At 40.3% G+C, this 16,774-nt stretch overlaps 1 protein-coding gene across 1 annotated transcript in view; it reads left to right on the top strand.

Moving 5' to 3' along the window:
* Nucleotides 1-1,343: 1,343 nt before the first annotated feature.
* pkn1a (protein kinase N1a) overlaps nt 1,344-16,774 on the top strand; it is a 63,462-nt gene continuing 48,031 nt past the window's right edge. Inside the window, exons 1-2 of the mRNA XM_079681574.1 lie at nt 1,344-1,929; nt 2,102-2,172. Coding sequence (XP_079537700.1) covers nt 2,152-2,172 — 21 coding nt within the window. The 5' untranslated portion in view covers nt 1,344-1,929; nt 2,102-2,151. The remainder of the gene's footprint in view (nt 1,930-2,101; nt 2,173-16,774) is intronic.

Genomic DNA, 16,774 nt, shown 5'->3' with positions numbered 1-16,774 from the left:
CGTCATGACGCAGCAGCGGCAGCACCAGTCGGGCTCTGGGCGGTGTGAACAAAACGGGACCAGAAAAGGGAAACCGGAGCTGAACCAGAACGGAGCTAGAACGGGAAAAGCGCTGGTGTGAAAGCCACATCAGATAAATAATTACTACCTTATCGACATCCACAGAATCAATTTGTGTGGATGCATTTGTAACTTTCTTTTCTACTCACAGTAAGTCAATCATACTCTGACTAGTGCTGACTGTAAGTGACTCAGTGTTTTGTTTTGTTTGTCTTTCTGATAGTAGACATGTCATATATATGTATATATAGAAGGATGTGTAGTTTGTATCCTGGAACATTGGGGTAACTCCCTCTTCCTGCGTCCGTCATATCTTTCTGCCGGCTAATTTTCATTATGCAAACCAGTTATGCAAATGTTCCTGTTCAACATCTCGCTCATATCTACAAATGACACCCACACACTCAATCGTAACATAATCTAACCATATTACGAGTATATACTGTATATGTCAACAACTTTGGGATGGTTTCCCTTGATATTCTTTTACAGACATTCATGTCTTCCTCAGGATTTCTTGAAATAACTTAAAGTTATCCAGTGATACGGCCAATATATCACTGGATCAGATGCTAATCTGAGCCTAATGCTTTCCCTGTTGTGTTGTTAATTTGCACAATGGTTCATTCATTTTCTTTATGCCGTCAATTCTGCCTTAATTTTCCCTGGAGATCTTACCTGGTGGAAGACAGAATTGTATATACCAAAACAAGTCTTTAATAAACCCATCTAAATGGATTTCCTATAGCAATGACAATGTGTGATTAACAATTTACTTCATAATGATTAGTCAAAGCAATGAAAAGTTTCTATTGCTAAAATTAGTCCTGCCTTTACCAGTCACAACATCAAATTGAACACATGAATACATTATTATTTATAGTTTAACAACAAAATATACGTAATGTTGTGGAATGTGACATAACTTGCATAACAAGTACTTTTACTTGGAGTACTGTCAGTACATTTTTTATGCTACTATCTTTTGTACCTTAGAAAGATTTGTAATGCAAGACATTTACTTGTTAAAAGAGTATTTTAACAATCTAGTGTTGCTACTTCTACTTAAGCATAAGATTTAAGTTCCACCACCAGTGAAAGCACTTTGTTGTGTCGCTTGTTGAGTGCCTAACTTGACATTTTGTTCAACAGTTGGTTTATTGGAAGTTTACAGTTGACCACGATGGCGAGCGAAGGTCACATGACACATCCGGGCGCGCTCCCGTGGCCCAGCCCTGGACCAATGAACGCCCAGGCGGCATTGCTCTATCATCGGTAGCGCGCTGCAGGGTTTATCGTACAAGTGGTGTGTGCTGCTCTCCGTCAGTTACCCGCTGTTTGAATGTGATGACACGGTGTCTGCAATCATCCCGTGCAATGTGACGGAGAATGGGCTTTTTTCTAAATGTTTACGCTTTTTTTTTACTAAAGCTAGAGGGATATTTAACGGACAGATTAGCTCCCTATTGTCCCTCGTTTTGGCTGTACGAGGGGCTCGTGAAGTACTGACAGGCGGCTTTTTTGTGTGGCATGTGATAAGGACAAGAGACTGAGGCGTGTTCACGGATGTTACCGGGAAAAGGGGAGAAGAAGAGGCTTTCTTTTATTTCCCTGTTGCCTGTGGATGTGACTTTGTATCCGCCTGGGTTCAGCAGGACATGACGGAGCAGCGGATGGATTTATGGGGCTCCTGCTAGCTGTTGAATGGCAGGATGAACAATGACTGTTGAGCTATAATAGTTTTTGTCTGGATGCTTTATGCTATTTTTTTTTTTTAACTTGAAGGCAGTGAACGCATTTTATTTTTGTGAAGTGAGACCTAGCGTTGGTTAAACACAGCAAAGGGAGGATCATTTCAGGCGCGGCCAGGCAAGCCAACAATGCGGATTACCTCTTGACTGTTTGCCTTTGTGTCAATTCTCACTGTTTGTATAAAGTTTGAGATAACACTTAACAGGACGAACACCCGGTTCATTTTGCTCTATTGTCTTGGAGACGAGACAATACGTTGACGCGAGGTATAAATCCCACATGTGCACAGGTTTTCTTTGAAACGGCAAACTGGCTGACAACAGAGCAACAGGGACAGCGATGGCGAACGACTCCATTCAAGTAAGTTAAAAAGGAAGAGCTATCCCGCAACCTGCTAGCATGGTGTAATGTAACATATTGACCTTCAACCTTTTACATTTGGACGGGATCTTGGGTGGTCTTCAGACTCTCACTCCCCAAATAAATACTTTAAACCAGTGGTTCTAAATGTTTTTTGGGTGCTTGTGACCCCTTAAATTGAAGCCATGTCTTCTTTAGACCCCTAACACATGGTCTTGTGAGCAGTTTGACCAAAGATTGCATTTTTCTTCTAAGGATGCTACATAATTTAGTAGGCAGATGAGGTAAAATGATTATTAGAAAAATAAACTAAATTTAGCAGTAGTGGCTATTTTTTTAATCCTTAGATTACTCTGGGGTCCTGACCCCCAAATTGGAAACAACTGGTTTACTTTTCAAGACATAAGAAAATATATTGAAACATAACTGTACAACAATGACATTAAGGTATAAATAAAGCAAGATAGTTTAACAGAGCTGCTTGCTAGATGGGTACATTATTCTCTATATGCATGGGAGACTTGTTGAGGTCCTTTGGTGGCTCTCGGACCCCACCCTCAGGGATGACCATCCCATCAATTGAATTGGAAATGGATAGTGTGTCTATTGTTAATAATGGATGATGGGGCACTCTGGTTTTGGAAAGGGCTCGTGCAGAGTGCTTCAGCAGTGTTCACTCACCTTGGTGTTGTACTGTGTACTCATGATGTGGGTATAACGTGAGCTTTGTGCCTTGAAAGTGTTTTGCGTGCAGGTACAGAGAGTAAAGAAAGGTGCATGCAGGCACAATAGTGGTGTTTGTAACAAAAACAACGCACATAACACACACCCTTCCCAAGTAGCATTAGGCTTGACTCCTTCATTGAAAGCAATAGTAAGCAGGATGCTGCTGGCTTTGCATTGCATTTGAAATAGTTGTATGCTGAGGTAACACAATTTAACTTATGAAGCATGTAGGCAATATGTTATTAGATCATTGCTCTTCTAAGTCACTAAGCTTAAAGAGACACAATTGCTACATTTATCTCGAAATGTTTACGACAGAGCGCATAAAGGAAAAATAAGCACTATGAACATTTATACATACCACTGAACTTAGTGAGCCATTGTTCCATTACAGCTTTACACTGACATTTAAGTCCTTGCAAGTGTCTTGTATCAGTTGACTTGACATGCAAGTGTGGTGTTTAGAAACACAGGTGCTGGTGCTGTCCTGCAAGTGTACATGCCTCACCTGTTTGTTATGCAATCACACATTTCTGTTGCGATTTAGTAACTCTGATGTCAGTCAGTTGTGAAGCAATGTGTTGAGGCATGTTAGCATTGATATACTGTAATTAGAAAAGGCTAATTGAGAGACAGGTGCACATGAAAATGCAGAAGTGTGACAAAAGTGTGAATTGGTTTACTAAGAAATTGCACTTTACGAAGGGCTGTTTGCAACTTTGCAATGATAGTTGGCTGTAGATTTCCAGTTTACAACCAATGTTCCTCTTATTGTGTTTGTGTGTCGGTTTGTCATAAAATGTTGACTAAACACCTAACAGTTCTTGTTTGTCAACTTCCCTTTGATTAAGTATTTCACCCATATTTGACCTTTTTCCTCCATTGCTTTATAAACAGCAGGGCATTCTGTTTGTTAATGGATGGATTATACTGTGGGTTACCGTCGCCCAGGAGGTTATGTTTTCTGATCTGTTTGTTTTGTTTGTTAGCGTGATTACGGAAAAACCTCTTGACAAATGGTCCAGTTTGAAATGTGACATCTTATAGCTGGAATAATCAGTCAGTTAATCTATTATTTGACCAAGAGAAAACAAATTGGCAGTTATTTTTCAAGCATAATTGCCAAACAATTGATTGATAACACAAGAGGTTAATCCACCGGCTAACAAGTCATTTCTTAATCCTTAGTTGTAGCATGATAACACTTATTGTATAGTCTCTGTACACATGGACATTGTCTCCACTTACTCTTTTTTTTCTCTTTAATTACCTTAAGGAAGTCTTGAACTTTAGCATGTGTCAGTAGTAAAATGAGCCACAGTCTGTGTCTAATTATGCAGTTTGAGTGCAGCATGTTATCTGACTGCTTATAAAGGCTTTATACTGGTTTAGTTTCCCACTTCAACCAGGTTTAATTCTAGCTGTGGTGCCTTAATGTTAGCAGGCTAGACAGCTTAGATACCAAACAGATGTAAACGTGCCTTCTCACTGGATCTGTATCAGAAACCTTCGTATGGGAAACAACCAGAGTGGGAAAATCTGTGCCAAACAGTTACATTTGGCCATGCCTCATTCGTTTCCATGGTCCAGTGACCAGTTTGGGACAAACATCATGGATTCAATCCACCAACCAATGAGGCTGGACAATGTTAATCTGCTCACATCATGAAGCCAGCTGAATTTCATCACAGCCCAAAATAACTACTGGTATTGTCTTAGTCTTAAAACACTGCAGGGTTGCAATCACAAGCTAAGAAGCTAAGGAATGGTGCTGTTTCAGAGTGTTTCTGCCTACACTCATGGGGCTCAATAGGTGGTCAATGTGGGGAAGGATATTATAGAAGGAAAGATGGAAATTGGACAAGTTTAAGTTCTCCTTTTGATCTTTGACTTTGAGAGAGAGGGTGCTTTCGTTGGCTTCTGTTTTGAAAACACTGGAAGTGGAAAGCATTATTCTCCTCTTTGTGCACAGAAACTTTCTGGCTAATCCAGAAACAAAAGGAAGGAATACGTTGTCACACCAACACAGTATTCATTAGAATTCTTTAAAGCTATGTTTTGATAGGAAGATCCTGCGACTGAGTAATCCTAGACTCAACAGGTGGATTCTGGGATGAGTTTTCATGTAGATATAGCTATGTGTGTTGGACATATTTGATCTCTTAACAACTATTCAGACATCTGTTTTTCTCCTTTTTGAAGAGTTTAAAGACTACAGTATTAATGCTTTGATAAGTGGGCTGTCAATCACTTTTTAAATAAGGATCAATATAAGGAAGATGAAATGACCATTTGAGGCAATTTATCAGACTTTCAGCAACTTCCTCTAGACTCTCTAGAGCAACACACGGCTTTATATATAGTTTTACACCTGTAAACAGGCGTTTATGTTCAGAGTCAGCGGAGTTCCCCTTTAAGCTTCCATTTTTGCCGATGTGAAGCAGGCATTGGAGCTTTGCATCCCTCCCATGGTGTGCCATTTGTTTGCCCCTGCAGGAAGACAATATCAAACAGCCCCAATACAGGCCCTTCTGCGTCACACTTCCTGATAAAGGTTAGAGGGGAGACAAGAATGGAATGGAGGGGGGGATGTGTTGCTGCTCTGTACAGTACACTGAGAGATCTGGGTGCTTTCTGCTTGTTTGACATGTTTTGCAGTCTGCATGTTCACTGGAAAGTCCCAGACAACCAAGTGATTTCCCTAAATGTACATGAGCACAAATGTTCATGTTCACTACCACACACTCTGAAACACACAGATATAACAGCTGACACACACAACCAGAGTCAGACTCTCCAGGGAATGCATAGGAGTACTTCCCATAAGCCTTACCATGACGTAAGGAGACAGTTATGTGCACAAAGTAGGTTTTTCTCAGGGCTGCTCGGGGCCATGTAGGCAGACAGAATCTACAATAATGCAGTAGTTGAGGAACTGGAGACTTGGAGAGAGGGATATTATTCTCTCTCATTGTATGTGAGGCGTTTCAAACTAATAAAACAATGTAGTCTAACAGGAGTCAGGACACTCATCATATGATCCAATCTCTTGCATGAATAAGGCTATATTAAGTCTTGTAACGCATGATCACAACCTCATTTTGGCTCTTCTGACTGTCTGCTTTATGTTGTCTGACCCACAAGGACATTATAGCATTCGTAAAGCAGTTTCCAACACTGCATATAATGGATTGTTTAAGCCACTGAGCATATAGAGCAGGGGTCGGCAACAGGCGGATCCGGACCCAGACGCCGACCTATACGGACCCGGACCAATAATCAATACATTAATAGGGGATTTCAATTTTGAGCGGTTGATTCTATTTTAACTGCCGTCGACAGGGGGCGAAAAAGACGAGTGAGCGATACAGGAAGAGACACATAGAAGAAGAGACGAGAGCGCGGCAGAGAGAAGCGGAGACGAAAGTGAGTGAAGAGAATAATTAGCTATACAGGGAGAGACGCCGAGAGGAGAGTGAACAGGCGTGTTAGCGGCAGACCGGGAGAGACAAATAATTACACATGGCGCTCTCCAAGAGGAAAGTGGACAGTGAGAACAGAGCTTTTAACCCTGAGTGGACTCATTCATGTTCATCCTGCCCACTGGGAGCACAGAGCCAGTGTGTCTCATTTGTTCAGAGACCGTGGCGCTCATTATAAGTGCCAAAACGCCACTATGAGACAAAACACAAAGTGTTTGACCAAACATTCCCTCTCAAGTTAGAACTGAGGTCACAAAAAATAAATATCGTTCCAGGGCAGGCTAACCGAGGCTAACCAATGAGCACCTGCATGTGTGTATGAGAATGGCCCTGACACCATTTCAGCCCAGATTTAAACTCCTGGCAGGACAAGCTCCAGCTCAATTCTCGCACTGAACAAAGTGAGAGAGGGACTGCAATATAAGAGGGAAAGAAAGAGAAACTTTAAAACTGTTCAGTTGTTATGATGTGTAAAGACTGATATTGTTCTATAATCGTCTGAAACTGTTAAGTCATGATGTGAAACGGTTAACAAAGAAAAAGGGAAACTCAAGCTGCTGCTACACTTTATTTTATTTATCTAAAATTAAGCACTTTTAAGATGCACACATTTTCAAAAGCTTTTTTTTAATTTATTTTTTTTAAATGCAGCCTGAGAGGAACATTACACATATCCACAGTATTTTACTGTATATCTGTATAGTTCAATGTTAATTGACAATAAATATTGTTGTTTATAAATTGTACTTTCTTTATTTGATTGGCAGTCAGTTGTTGACTACATGCAGACGTTGATAAAGCTACAGGCTACTTCAATATATATCACACTAATTCATAAAGCAACTTAGACATTTTGAAGTTCCGGACCTTTACATGGGGAGATTTTCTCTAACTGTGACCTCGTTGAATTTTAGTTGAATACCCCTGATATATAGGAATCAAAGAGAAAACAATATATACCCGTGATTACCAGCAAAGTCGGCTTGTTGGATATGAAGAGATAACTTCAGCACGATAGTAGTTGGTCACGATAATGCCTCTCACGGATCCATAACAACTGATCAATATTCAATTATGCAATGTTTGTGATGCACTCTGCGCTATGTTCAGCCCCTCTCTTTCCTCTTGCTTTCTCTATGCTATGCCAGTATTTTAACATATGAAACGTAAAGTAATGCTAGCATAATGAACGCAGGTTCCCATCTAGACCTAGCTCTAGTAAGAACGATGTCTGCTCTTCTTGGAAACAATAATACAAATGCACCTAAATGGCTATTATTTGTTTTCAAACCAAATCAAATAGGAAAGCCAGAGATTTCTAAGAAGAGCGATTCAAAACAAAAGATGAAAGCACCACAAATCTCCATTCACATCTCAGAAGTTATTCCTACAGTATACACAAGGCTGCCACCTGCTCCATTCGCAAAGACGTTCCAGAAAAAACACTTAAGACCATGAGCAACCCTCAAACATCTGGCCTTGAATAAAGAGAGAATAATGGAGCAACATCGTCAATGGGGACATTTCCTTTTCATCCAATTTAAGTTAGCTGTTGAAACCAATTTGACGCTAAATATAGCCAAGATGGGCATTCTCTCACTTCTATCCACCAATTTGGAATCAAAAAGGCTCTCTACATACTGTAGTAAGGATCCGTTGTATCCAAAATGTGGGGCACACACAGTTAGGCTTCTGTCCTCTGATGGGCTCTATTCAGTGTCTCAATATGGTGTTCACATTACAGAAGCTCATCTGTTTCTGTCAGTAGCTGTTCTCCAGTGCGGGGCTAAGATGTAGATGCCAACGGACAACTCAGTTCTTTTATTATGGATGTTTGCTTAAGTTTAATTTCCCTTTCAGCTATACCCACATTCTGAGCTGAAGATGGTTTTAAAACAACATATCAAGATGCAAAAAAAAAACCTTGTCTGGAGAACAATTATATATTCAAGAGGAAGTTTGCTGACAAGGCCTTTAGATGGCTACCCTCTCTTGTAGGCTAGCTATGTCAAATATTTTCCTAATTATTTCATCCTCATGGGTGAAATGAAGTTGTGCAGACCATTGTAACCTACTGATAGTAATATTTTTCCTTTTTCATAAATGTTGAATTATGCCTAAGCGCTTGCAGTGTAACTTGGCTACTTTGAGAGCACTGCTGTAGCTGGATTACTGCCGCTCTGATGGGAGCAGGTCAGATGTGGTAAGGCAGTGCTCGGCCCGAGGATGGCGGTCTGAGGGAAGGGGAGCTCTAAAGGGCATTATGCTGATGATGAGGCTCCACAGCCGCAGCACTACAATAGGTTGTATTGTTTGACACCAGCAGCCCAGATCACATTCAGTTCACTGTGAGTTCATTTTCCTCATCCTGGCTGCAGCATCTTGGTGACCACAGCCTTACCAACCCACCATGCTACCCACCGTGAGGATGGGTAGTAAAGCTCAATGTAGCAAGTGTGGTTAACAATAGAGCTGGACCTTCTTTTTTCTTCTTGCCATCGCAATATCAAAACATTGTGAATATTGCGCTTATGTGCCGTTTTCTATCATTTTCTATCCCATCAATGCCTTTAGTTTTCAGTTCAAAGATCAATTTGTTCAATAGAAGAATATCTGACATTATTTGTAATCCCAATTAGTAGGGGTGTGAAGGTATACGTATTCGTACCGTAAATATTCGATGTGGGCCCTTCGGTTCGGTACACACTGTGTACCGGAGTATACCGAACGAATATAACGTTAAACGTAAAAAAATTGAGAACGTGAAAAAAATGTTGGAAGTAATCTCAGATGCTGCGTCGCAGCGTTCGAGTAGCATGTTCCTGCAGCCCATGCTCCGGGCGGGGCTGCAGGAACGCAGCGTTCAGTGTAATTTCAATGCGTCATAGAGCGACCAAGTCATTTCATTGGACGAGAGGCATACTATGAGAGCTGGTCACAGGGATGCGTTCAAATTCAGTCAGTAATTTGAGGAACTGTCGAAATGGCGAACGCAGATAAAGTTGAGCTTGAAAATCCTCCAGCATCATTGAAGTCTCCGGTTTGAGAACATTTTGGTTTCGCAGTTACGTACAAGGACAAAAACAGGTGGACCGAACCAAAGCTGTTTGTCGGCATTTTTCAACTAAAATTGATTACGCGGCTGGCAATACTTCAAACTTGCACACTCATTTGAAAAGGCATCACCCGAACGTGAATATCATCGGTACCAAAAGAAAAAAGACTGAAGTGCAAACCCAACTCCCACTAGCATTTAAGCCTCCACCACTCAAAAAAAAAGTTTAGTATCACTACCATGTTAGCAAAGCGCTACCTGGCTGTATCTGCTACCTCTGTCCCTAGCGAGAGGGTGTTCTCCACAGCAGGAGACATTGTTAGTGCCAGCAGATCTGCCCTTTCGGCAAGCAATGTGGACAAGTTCATTTTTCTTTAAAAAAAACATGAAAATACAATGGCAAGCAAGTCATAATGTCAAGCTGGCTGCTTAGTTGAGTACTAGTACAGTTCAAGTACAGATTATTTCAGTTCATCGAAATGCTGCCCCCCCTTAATGTTTATTTTATTATATTTTGCATTTATTTGAGTGAATACATTATTCACAGTTCAATAATAATTGAAAACCCCCCAAAAATATTTCATGTTTTGCGATAATTTTTTCTGCTCTACCGAAAACGTACCAAACCGTGACCTAAAAACCGAGGTACGTACACTACCAAACCTAAATGTTTGTGAACCGTTACACCCCTACCAATGAGCAATTTATAGGATATTGAAGGAAGCATAAAGGGAAGAAATTAGTACACTTTAATAGATTTTTATTTAAAGCATGTCATTTGATTACCTTATATTTACTTAATATCGTGTAGCACTAGTTAATGGCGTGTTTGTTGTTTTAGTCGGCTGAGTGCTAATGGTTTCGCTCTGTCGTGAAATCTACTCTAATACTGAAAGGGATTATGTATTAAAACGATGCTTGTGTTTCATAGTTTGGTCCCAGCAGCTGTTCTAAGCTGATGTGTTCTCTTCATGGATATTACCCGTTTGCTTTATCTCTCATTCACATCTCGCCCTTCCCTCTGTGCAAACATCCCATAATTCTCATGACCTCATATCGATGTACCCCTGCATTCCTCTTTCAGATGGACCCCTCCTTCTCCCTCGACACACACACACACTGAGCTCACACAGTCATGATATCACCGATCACCAGCTTATGTGCGAGCTCTCGAAGGGCTGGAAAAAGCAGGAGTGGTCAGTATGTAAAGGAGCAAGTAGGTCATAGGGAGTCCTTGGCAAAACGTTAAAGTAACAGACATTTTACATCTCTGTATGAGGCCGAACGGTTTACAGAATCTAAAGCTAGGGGTATTCAACTAAAATTCAACGAGGTCCAGTTAGAGAAAATCTCTCCATGCAAAGGTCTGGAACTTCAAAATGTCTAAGTTGCTTTATGAATTAGTGTGATATATATTGAAGTAGCCTGTAGCTTTATCAACGTCTGCATGTAGTCAACAACTGACTGCCAATCAAATAAAGAAAGTACAATTAAAAAAAAATATATATATATATATATATATTTATTGTCAATTAACATTGAACTATACAGATATACAGTAAAATACTGTGGATATGTGTAATGTTCCTCTCGGGCTGCATTTAAAAATAAAATAGAGAAAATAAATAAAATAGCTTTTGAAAATGTGTGCATCTTAAAAGTGCTTAATTTTAGATAAATAAAATAAAGTGTAGCAGCAGCTTGAGTTTCCCTTTTTCTTTGTTAACCATTTCACATCATGACTTAACAGTTTCAGACGATTATAGAACAATATCAGTCTTTACACATCATAACAACTGAACAGTTTTAAAGTTTCTCTTTCTTTCCCTCTTATATTGCAGTCCATCTCTCACTTTGTTCTGTTCAGTGCGAGAATCGAGCTCGAGCTTGTCCTGCCAGGAGTTTAAATCTGGGCTGAAATGGTGTCAGGGCCATTCTCATACACACATGCAGGTGCTCATTGGTTAGCCTCGGTTAACCTGCCCTGGAACGATATTTATTTTTTGTGACCTCAGTTCTGACTTGAGAGGGAATGTTTGGTCAAACACTTTGTGTTTTGTCTCATAGTGGCGTTTTGGCACTTATAATGAGCGCCACGGTCTCTGAACAAATGAGACACACTGGCTCTGTGCTCCCAGTAGGCAGGATGAACATGAATGAGTCCACTCAGGGTTAAAAGCTCTGTTCTCACTGTCCACTTTCCTCTTCTTGGAGAGCGCCATGTGTAATTATTTGTCTCTCCTTTCTGCCGCTAACACGCCTGTTCACTCTCCTCTCCGTCTTCTCTCCCTGTATCGCTAATTATTCTCTTCACTCACTTTCCTCTCCTCTCTGCCGCGCTCTCTTCTCTTCTTCTGTCTTTCTCTCCCTGTATCGCTCACTCGTCTCTTTCGCCCCCTGTCAGCAGCGGTTAAAATAGAATCACCCCGTCAAAATTGAAATCCCCTGTTAATGTATTGATTATAGGTCCGGTTCCGTATAGGTCTGGATCCGGACTGCGGCCCGCCTGTTGCCGACCCCTGGTCTAAATTGTCTTCATGTCTGTATCAGTAAAAGTCCGTTGCCACTCCTTTTTTAAATGTTTTAGACTTTGAACTTTCACTATATAACACAAGTCATTCCTTATTTTCCCTTCGCACGGCTTGTCAACACCAGCAGACTTGCACTCAAGCATAATTTGACACTTGACCCCTCCTCTTTATGGCAGGGCCCCCAGTCCACATGTATGGATCTGAGCCCCATGGCTTAGCGCCGTGTTGCTGTTTAAACAGTCACTCAGCTCGGTTATTAACCAAACGATTTTAAAGCATATTTTTAGTGTCTATCCTATAACTAGGATATTAGACAAACAGGATGAAGCATTAGTAATTTGACTGTTGTTGTACTGGTGAACCTCCATGCAAATATCTAAATTGTTTATTCTGCCTGGAAGTAATGTCAATAAAAAACAACAACATTGAGCTTTCAGTCTTGGTATGTTTTGTTTTTTTCGCAGGAAAGAAATCAACAGAGATTATTATGTTGTAATCTCTGGAAGTATTTCACTTTAGGGAAATGTACTCTCCCAGAATAAGACGATGAATCTCACATACACACATAAGCTGATGCGATATTAGAGCTACGATGACAAGTGGCCAAATAATAAGGTTAATAAGTTGCGAGTTTTGAAAGATATTAAGTGTGAATATATTGGCCTGTAGTTCAAAGCTAGGTTATTTTGAATTTTATTTTTGTACATATCTTTTTATTTTTATTTCTTATCATAAGCACAAATATACAGAATTGCAACATTTACATATTTGATGTCTTACAATCTTTCTGCATCGAAAATGAGACATTACTAGTACACCCAGCGTACACATACAAGACCAAACCACTAAGTACAGCAGAAAACAAGAAAAAAACATGCATAGTCATAAATGATAACAATTAAGGGGAGAAAAGAATAAACAAATGAATCAAGATAACATGATGAGTTTAGGGGACTTGATGAACAATATTGTGGATGACTTAGAATAAACTGTTAAGCTTAAATGTATTTCTTAATGCAACTCCTGCCCTGCCACCCCTTAAGTGCAACATGTTCTCATCCTTTTCTCACATAATGGGGATTTATGCATGGTTCCCCCCTCGCAGGGGGTCGGCTGGTAAACAGTTCACGAACAAAGCCATATCGTTCAAGCTAATTGGATAAACCATGCATGGTTCCCAAGAGCTCACACTACAACTAAAAAGCACAAGCGCCGTTATGAGAACTCTTCATTAGACGGGGAGTCTGGAAATCCGTCCATATTAAACTTAAATGTATCTCATTTAACTTGTTTTCATCTACGATGATTAGGATTCTTTACTCGAAAATTTGACCATTCAAATGATGATTAAATATCATTACTTTACCCTTCAATTTAACTAGTCACATCATTTCAGGGTTTTTCTGCTCTAAAAATAAGTTTTTTTCTGCTATTGTTGCCCGAAAGGAAAAGTTGAACTTGATTAATATGTCGCCATGGAGGGAATGGTAATACTGTTTTCCTTGCAGGGTAAGAGGTTGTTTGCCAAAAGCACCTAAATAAAATGCTTACCCTCTGTTTTGAGGTTAGCCCAACCTCACTGTCATGTAACCACAGAAAGCCCCTGGCTGACTGGGCAGACTTCTGCATTGTTAGAGGACGCTTTACTGTCCACAGTGACTCAATATTTTTTTAAAATGACATTGTTGGAGTTTCTATATGTTCTGTGGGTTGGAGGAAATCTCTGAAATGCTGTGGCTTAACCATGTTGTGTGGCGGGATGTGGAGACCAATTCAAATTAGAATTGTTGCATATAATGAAAGTAACTAACTGGTGGGAACAAGCAGGAACAAAAGAAGTGGAAGGATGCTGTATCATCTTGGACTAAGACCACAGAACGGAGGGGAACTTGGCTATGGCAGATAACAAGATGAATACGTGTCAGCAAAATGCTGCTTCACACATAATCTTTAAAGTCCAACAATCTGTAGCAGGCTTAAGTCCCGCCTGTTAAGCCAGTAATTACAGAGCGCACAGACTTAAAACCGGCTTTTAGCTTTGGTTGCCAAGGTAGCCTTTTTTTAAGTAACAATGGGAGTTGTAATGATACAATAAATTAAATAATCAACAATTGAATATTGCACACAATATACATTACATCACAACTTCAAAACATAGACCCTGGGCTTGTTTGATGGGATATTGTGTGAAAGGCTTGGTGATTCCATGAAAGCTAGATTTGTTGTGTTCATGTTAAGCAGTGTTGTAAACGGTAAAGCCTGATTGATACATACCTGATTGGTAAATATTGTTAATTTGTAATAATAGCCTTAAAATAGTTTTTTAAATAGCTGTCATAACAGTCCTATTTTTAAATGTTTTGCTAGGTAGTTTTCTTTCTGTTTCTTTGTATGCACCACATATCCCAAAGCAAAGACCTCGAATATGTACACCTAATTGGTTATAAAACCGATTCTGATACTGGATATTTTCAATCTGATGCAAATATTGACATTTTGGCCTTTTCTACTGCAAGTTCTCCTAAATATTGGCCAGCAAACACCAATATCTATGCATCAGCAATAACTTGATATTGATGTATCTCTTGTCCAGAGCTCTGCTACATTGTGGCCTATTTAGCGTGATGCTACTAAAACTTTCTAAAGACGGTATATCTCTCAAGCACAAGATGTCACAGCAAGGGAAAGGCAGGCAATGTTTCCAACAGGAAAGTGGTTGCTTTGCTTAGAGGGAAGTGGTTTTAATGGTTCAAGTCTAGTTACCTGGGGCATCAGGGCAGTTTCTCCTGACAAGCCCTGCAGTAATAAAACCTAATGTAAGAGTTGCTCAACCATCCTCACACATGGCAGTCATTGGATGATAGGCAGTTCCTTGCTGGCTGAGCTTACAGTACGAGCAACCTCACAGCGATGATGTGTTGAGGGGAGTTTTTCATTTACACTTGGCAGAATTTCTACTTATGTGGTACATTATCAGTGTACTGGGTCCAATACTTCAGTGGTTGCATAAAAGTCATCTGCTTGTACAACTTGACCCAAAGATCTTTAGCCAAACATGTTGGAGTTAAAGATATCTCCAGAACTGCATTTTAGGTGAACCATATTGTTGTTTTAAGATCATCGGATGAGTTAAGTTTGTTGCTGCAATATAAAGCGCCTTTGTTTGATGTTGGGAAACTCTTTGCCAGAAATCGCTTTCAAATACAGTTTAGTTTTTCAATGCTTGGCTTAGGATTCTGCCACATGCTTGGCGCTCTGCACCTTCTTACTCTCACTACTATATCTGGGGAACATGTTCTGGCCTCTGTAGTGCAGCCTGACCAAACTCTCTCTAATGAACGGTTCTGTATTAGTCATGATTGTAAATTGATCTACCATACTGCCCTTCTGTTATCTTACTCCCCCCTCCTCCCATCTCTCTTCTACCCTCTCCTCCCATCTCTCCCTCCCTCCTGTCCAGGCTACGCACCAGCTGCTCTCCTCCTCCTCCTCCTCCTCCTCTCCTCTCTATACAGCCCTCCTCTTGTTTTCCCATTTGGGCATGGTCGGAGCTCGAGAGCTGTCCTCCCCTCAGAATAATTAGAAGGGAAGGACTTATGCTTCTAAGTGTTGTGCTGTTAGCCTGCAGCAAACACTTGAAGGGAAAATATAATTACCATACTGATAAGTTATAACTGACTGTTATGCAAATTCTGTAATGCACAAACCTGGACCGTGACTGAAAGAACTCTTGGTGGTCCTGTTTGTTTTCACAGTGAGAACAATGTAGGGGATTACCATCTTCAAATAATAAACCCACTAGATTACTGTTTCATTTCTCAAGTAAACATTCAAAATAAAAAAAGCATGTGTGCATTTCACATTTGTTTTGTGTTAGTTAAAAAGGCAAATATTTCCATAGGTTTAATAAGATCTTCTATTGCTGGATATAAATGCTTTGTCTAAGTTGATGTGTGTTGGGTTTGTGTGTTTTTTGTGCGTCATACACAGAGGGTGTGACTTATACCATATAAATAGGCTATGGGAGTTATTAAGGTCTCCCCACAAACAATCCCTCTCATTAGAAAGGCTTGGAGATCGAGTTACAGGGAGATCATTGGGCCCATTGGGAGGCTCGCTGGCTCGGGTCTGGATGTGTGGTTGGGGAAGCTGCTGGGTGGAGTGGCAGCCAGTTCAAAATGTAAAACATTATCCATTTACCATTGGTATATTCTGTTGTTAATGTCATTATACTGGATATGTCTGTATATCAAGCTGCATCAGGTCTCACAGATATCATTCAGACAGGAGTGTGAGGGGATGACAGAAATACAAGATTTATTTGTCCAAAAACTCCACAGGCTTCCCCGGGACACTCCATCCAATTTAAACCTCAAAGGAAGTTGCATCTCCTGGGGAGTCCTGCTGAATATGTGAAGAGTTATAAAGCACCATATTGCTCCCGAGGCAGCTGTGCAAAATCTGATTTGATGACACCTGAGTGAACGTTAGTTAGAGCTGAAAACTACGTTTGAAAACAAAAGATATTGGGAGTGTGGCATTAGAAAGAAATAAGCTTACCAGACCCCTGTAGCTCCAGACCACACAAGCGTAACATATCCCAATCGCCTGCTGCATTGTCGCCTTTATAGTTTTTATTGTGGGTAATGTAGGCAGCGACGAGTTGACAAGGAAAAATGTGTGGAATAATATATTTAAAGGTCCCATGTCATGATTTTCTGGTTATTACCCGTCCCCTTGTGTGTTATGAAGTTTTTTTTGCATGTAAACGGTCTGCAGAGTCACAAACCCTCAAAGTACACCCTGTA

The sequence above is a fragment of the Notothenia rossii genome (assembly GCF_949606895.1).
Source record: "Notothenia rossii genome assembly, chromosome: 1".
Classification (NCBI taxonomy): domain Eukaryota; kingdom Metazoa; phylum Chordata; class Actinopteri; order Perciformes; family Nototheniidae; genus Notothenia; species Notothenia rossii.
The sequence above is the reverse complement of the archived record's forward strand: the minus strand, read 5'-3'. Positions and strand labels throughout refer to the sequence as shown.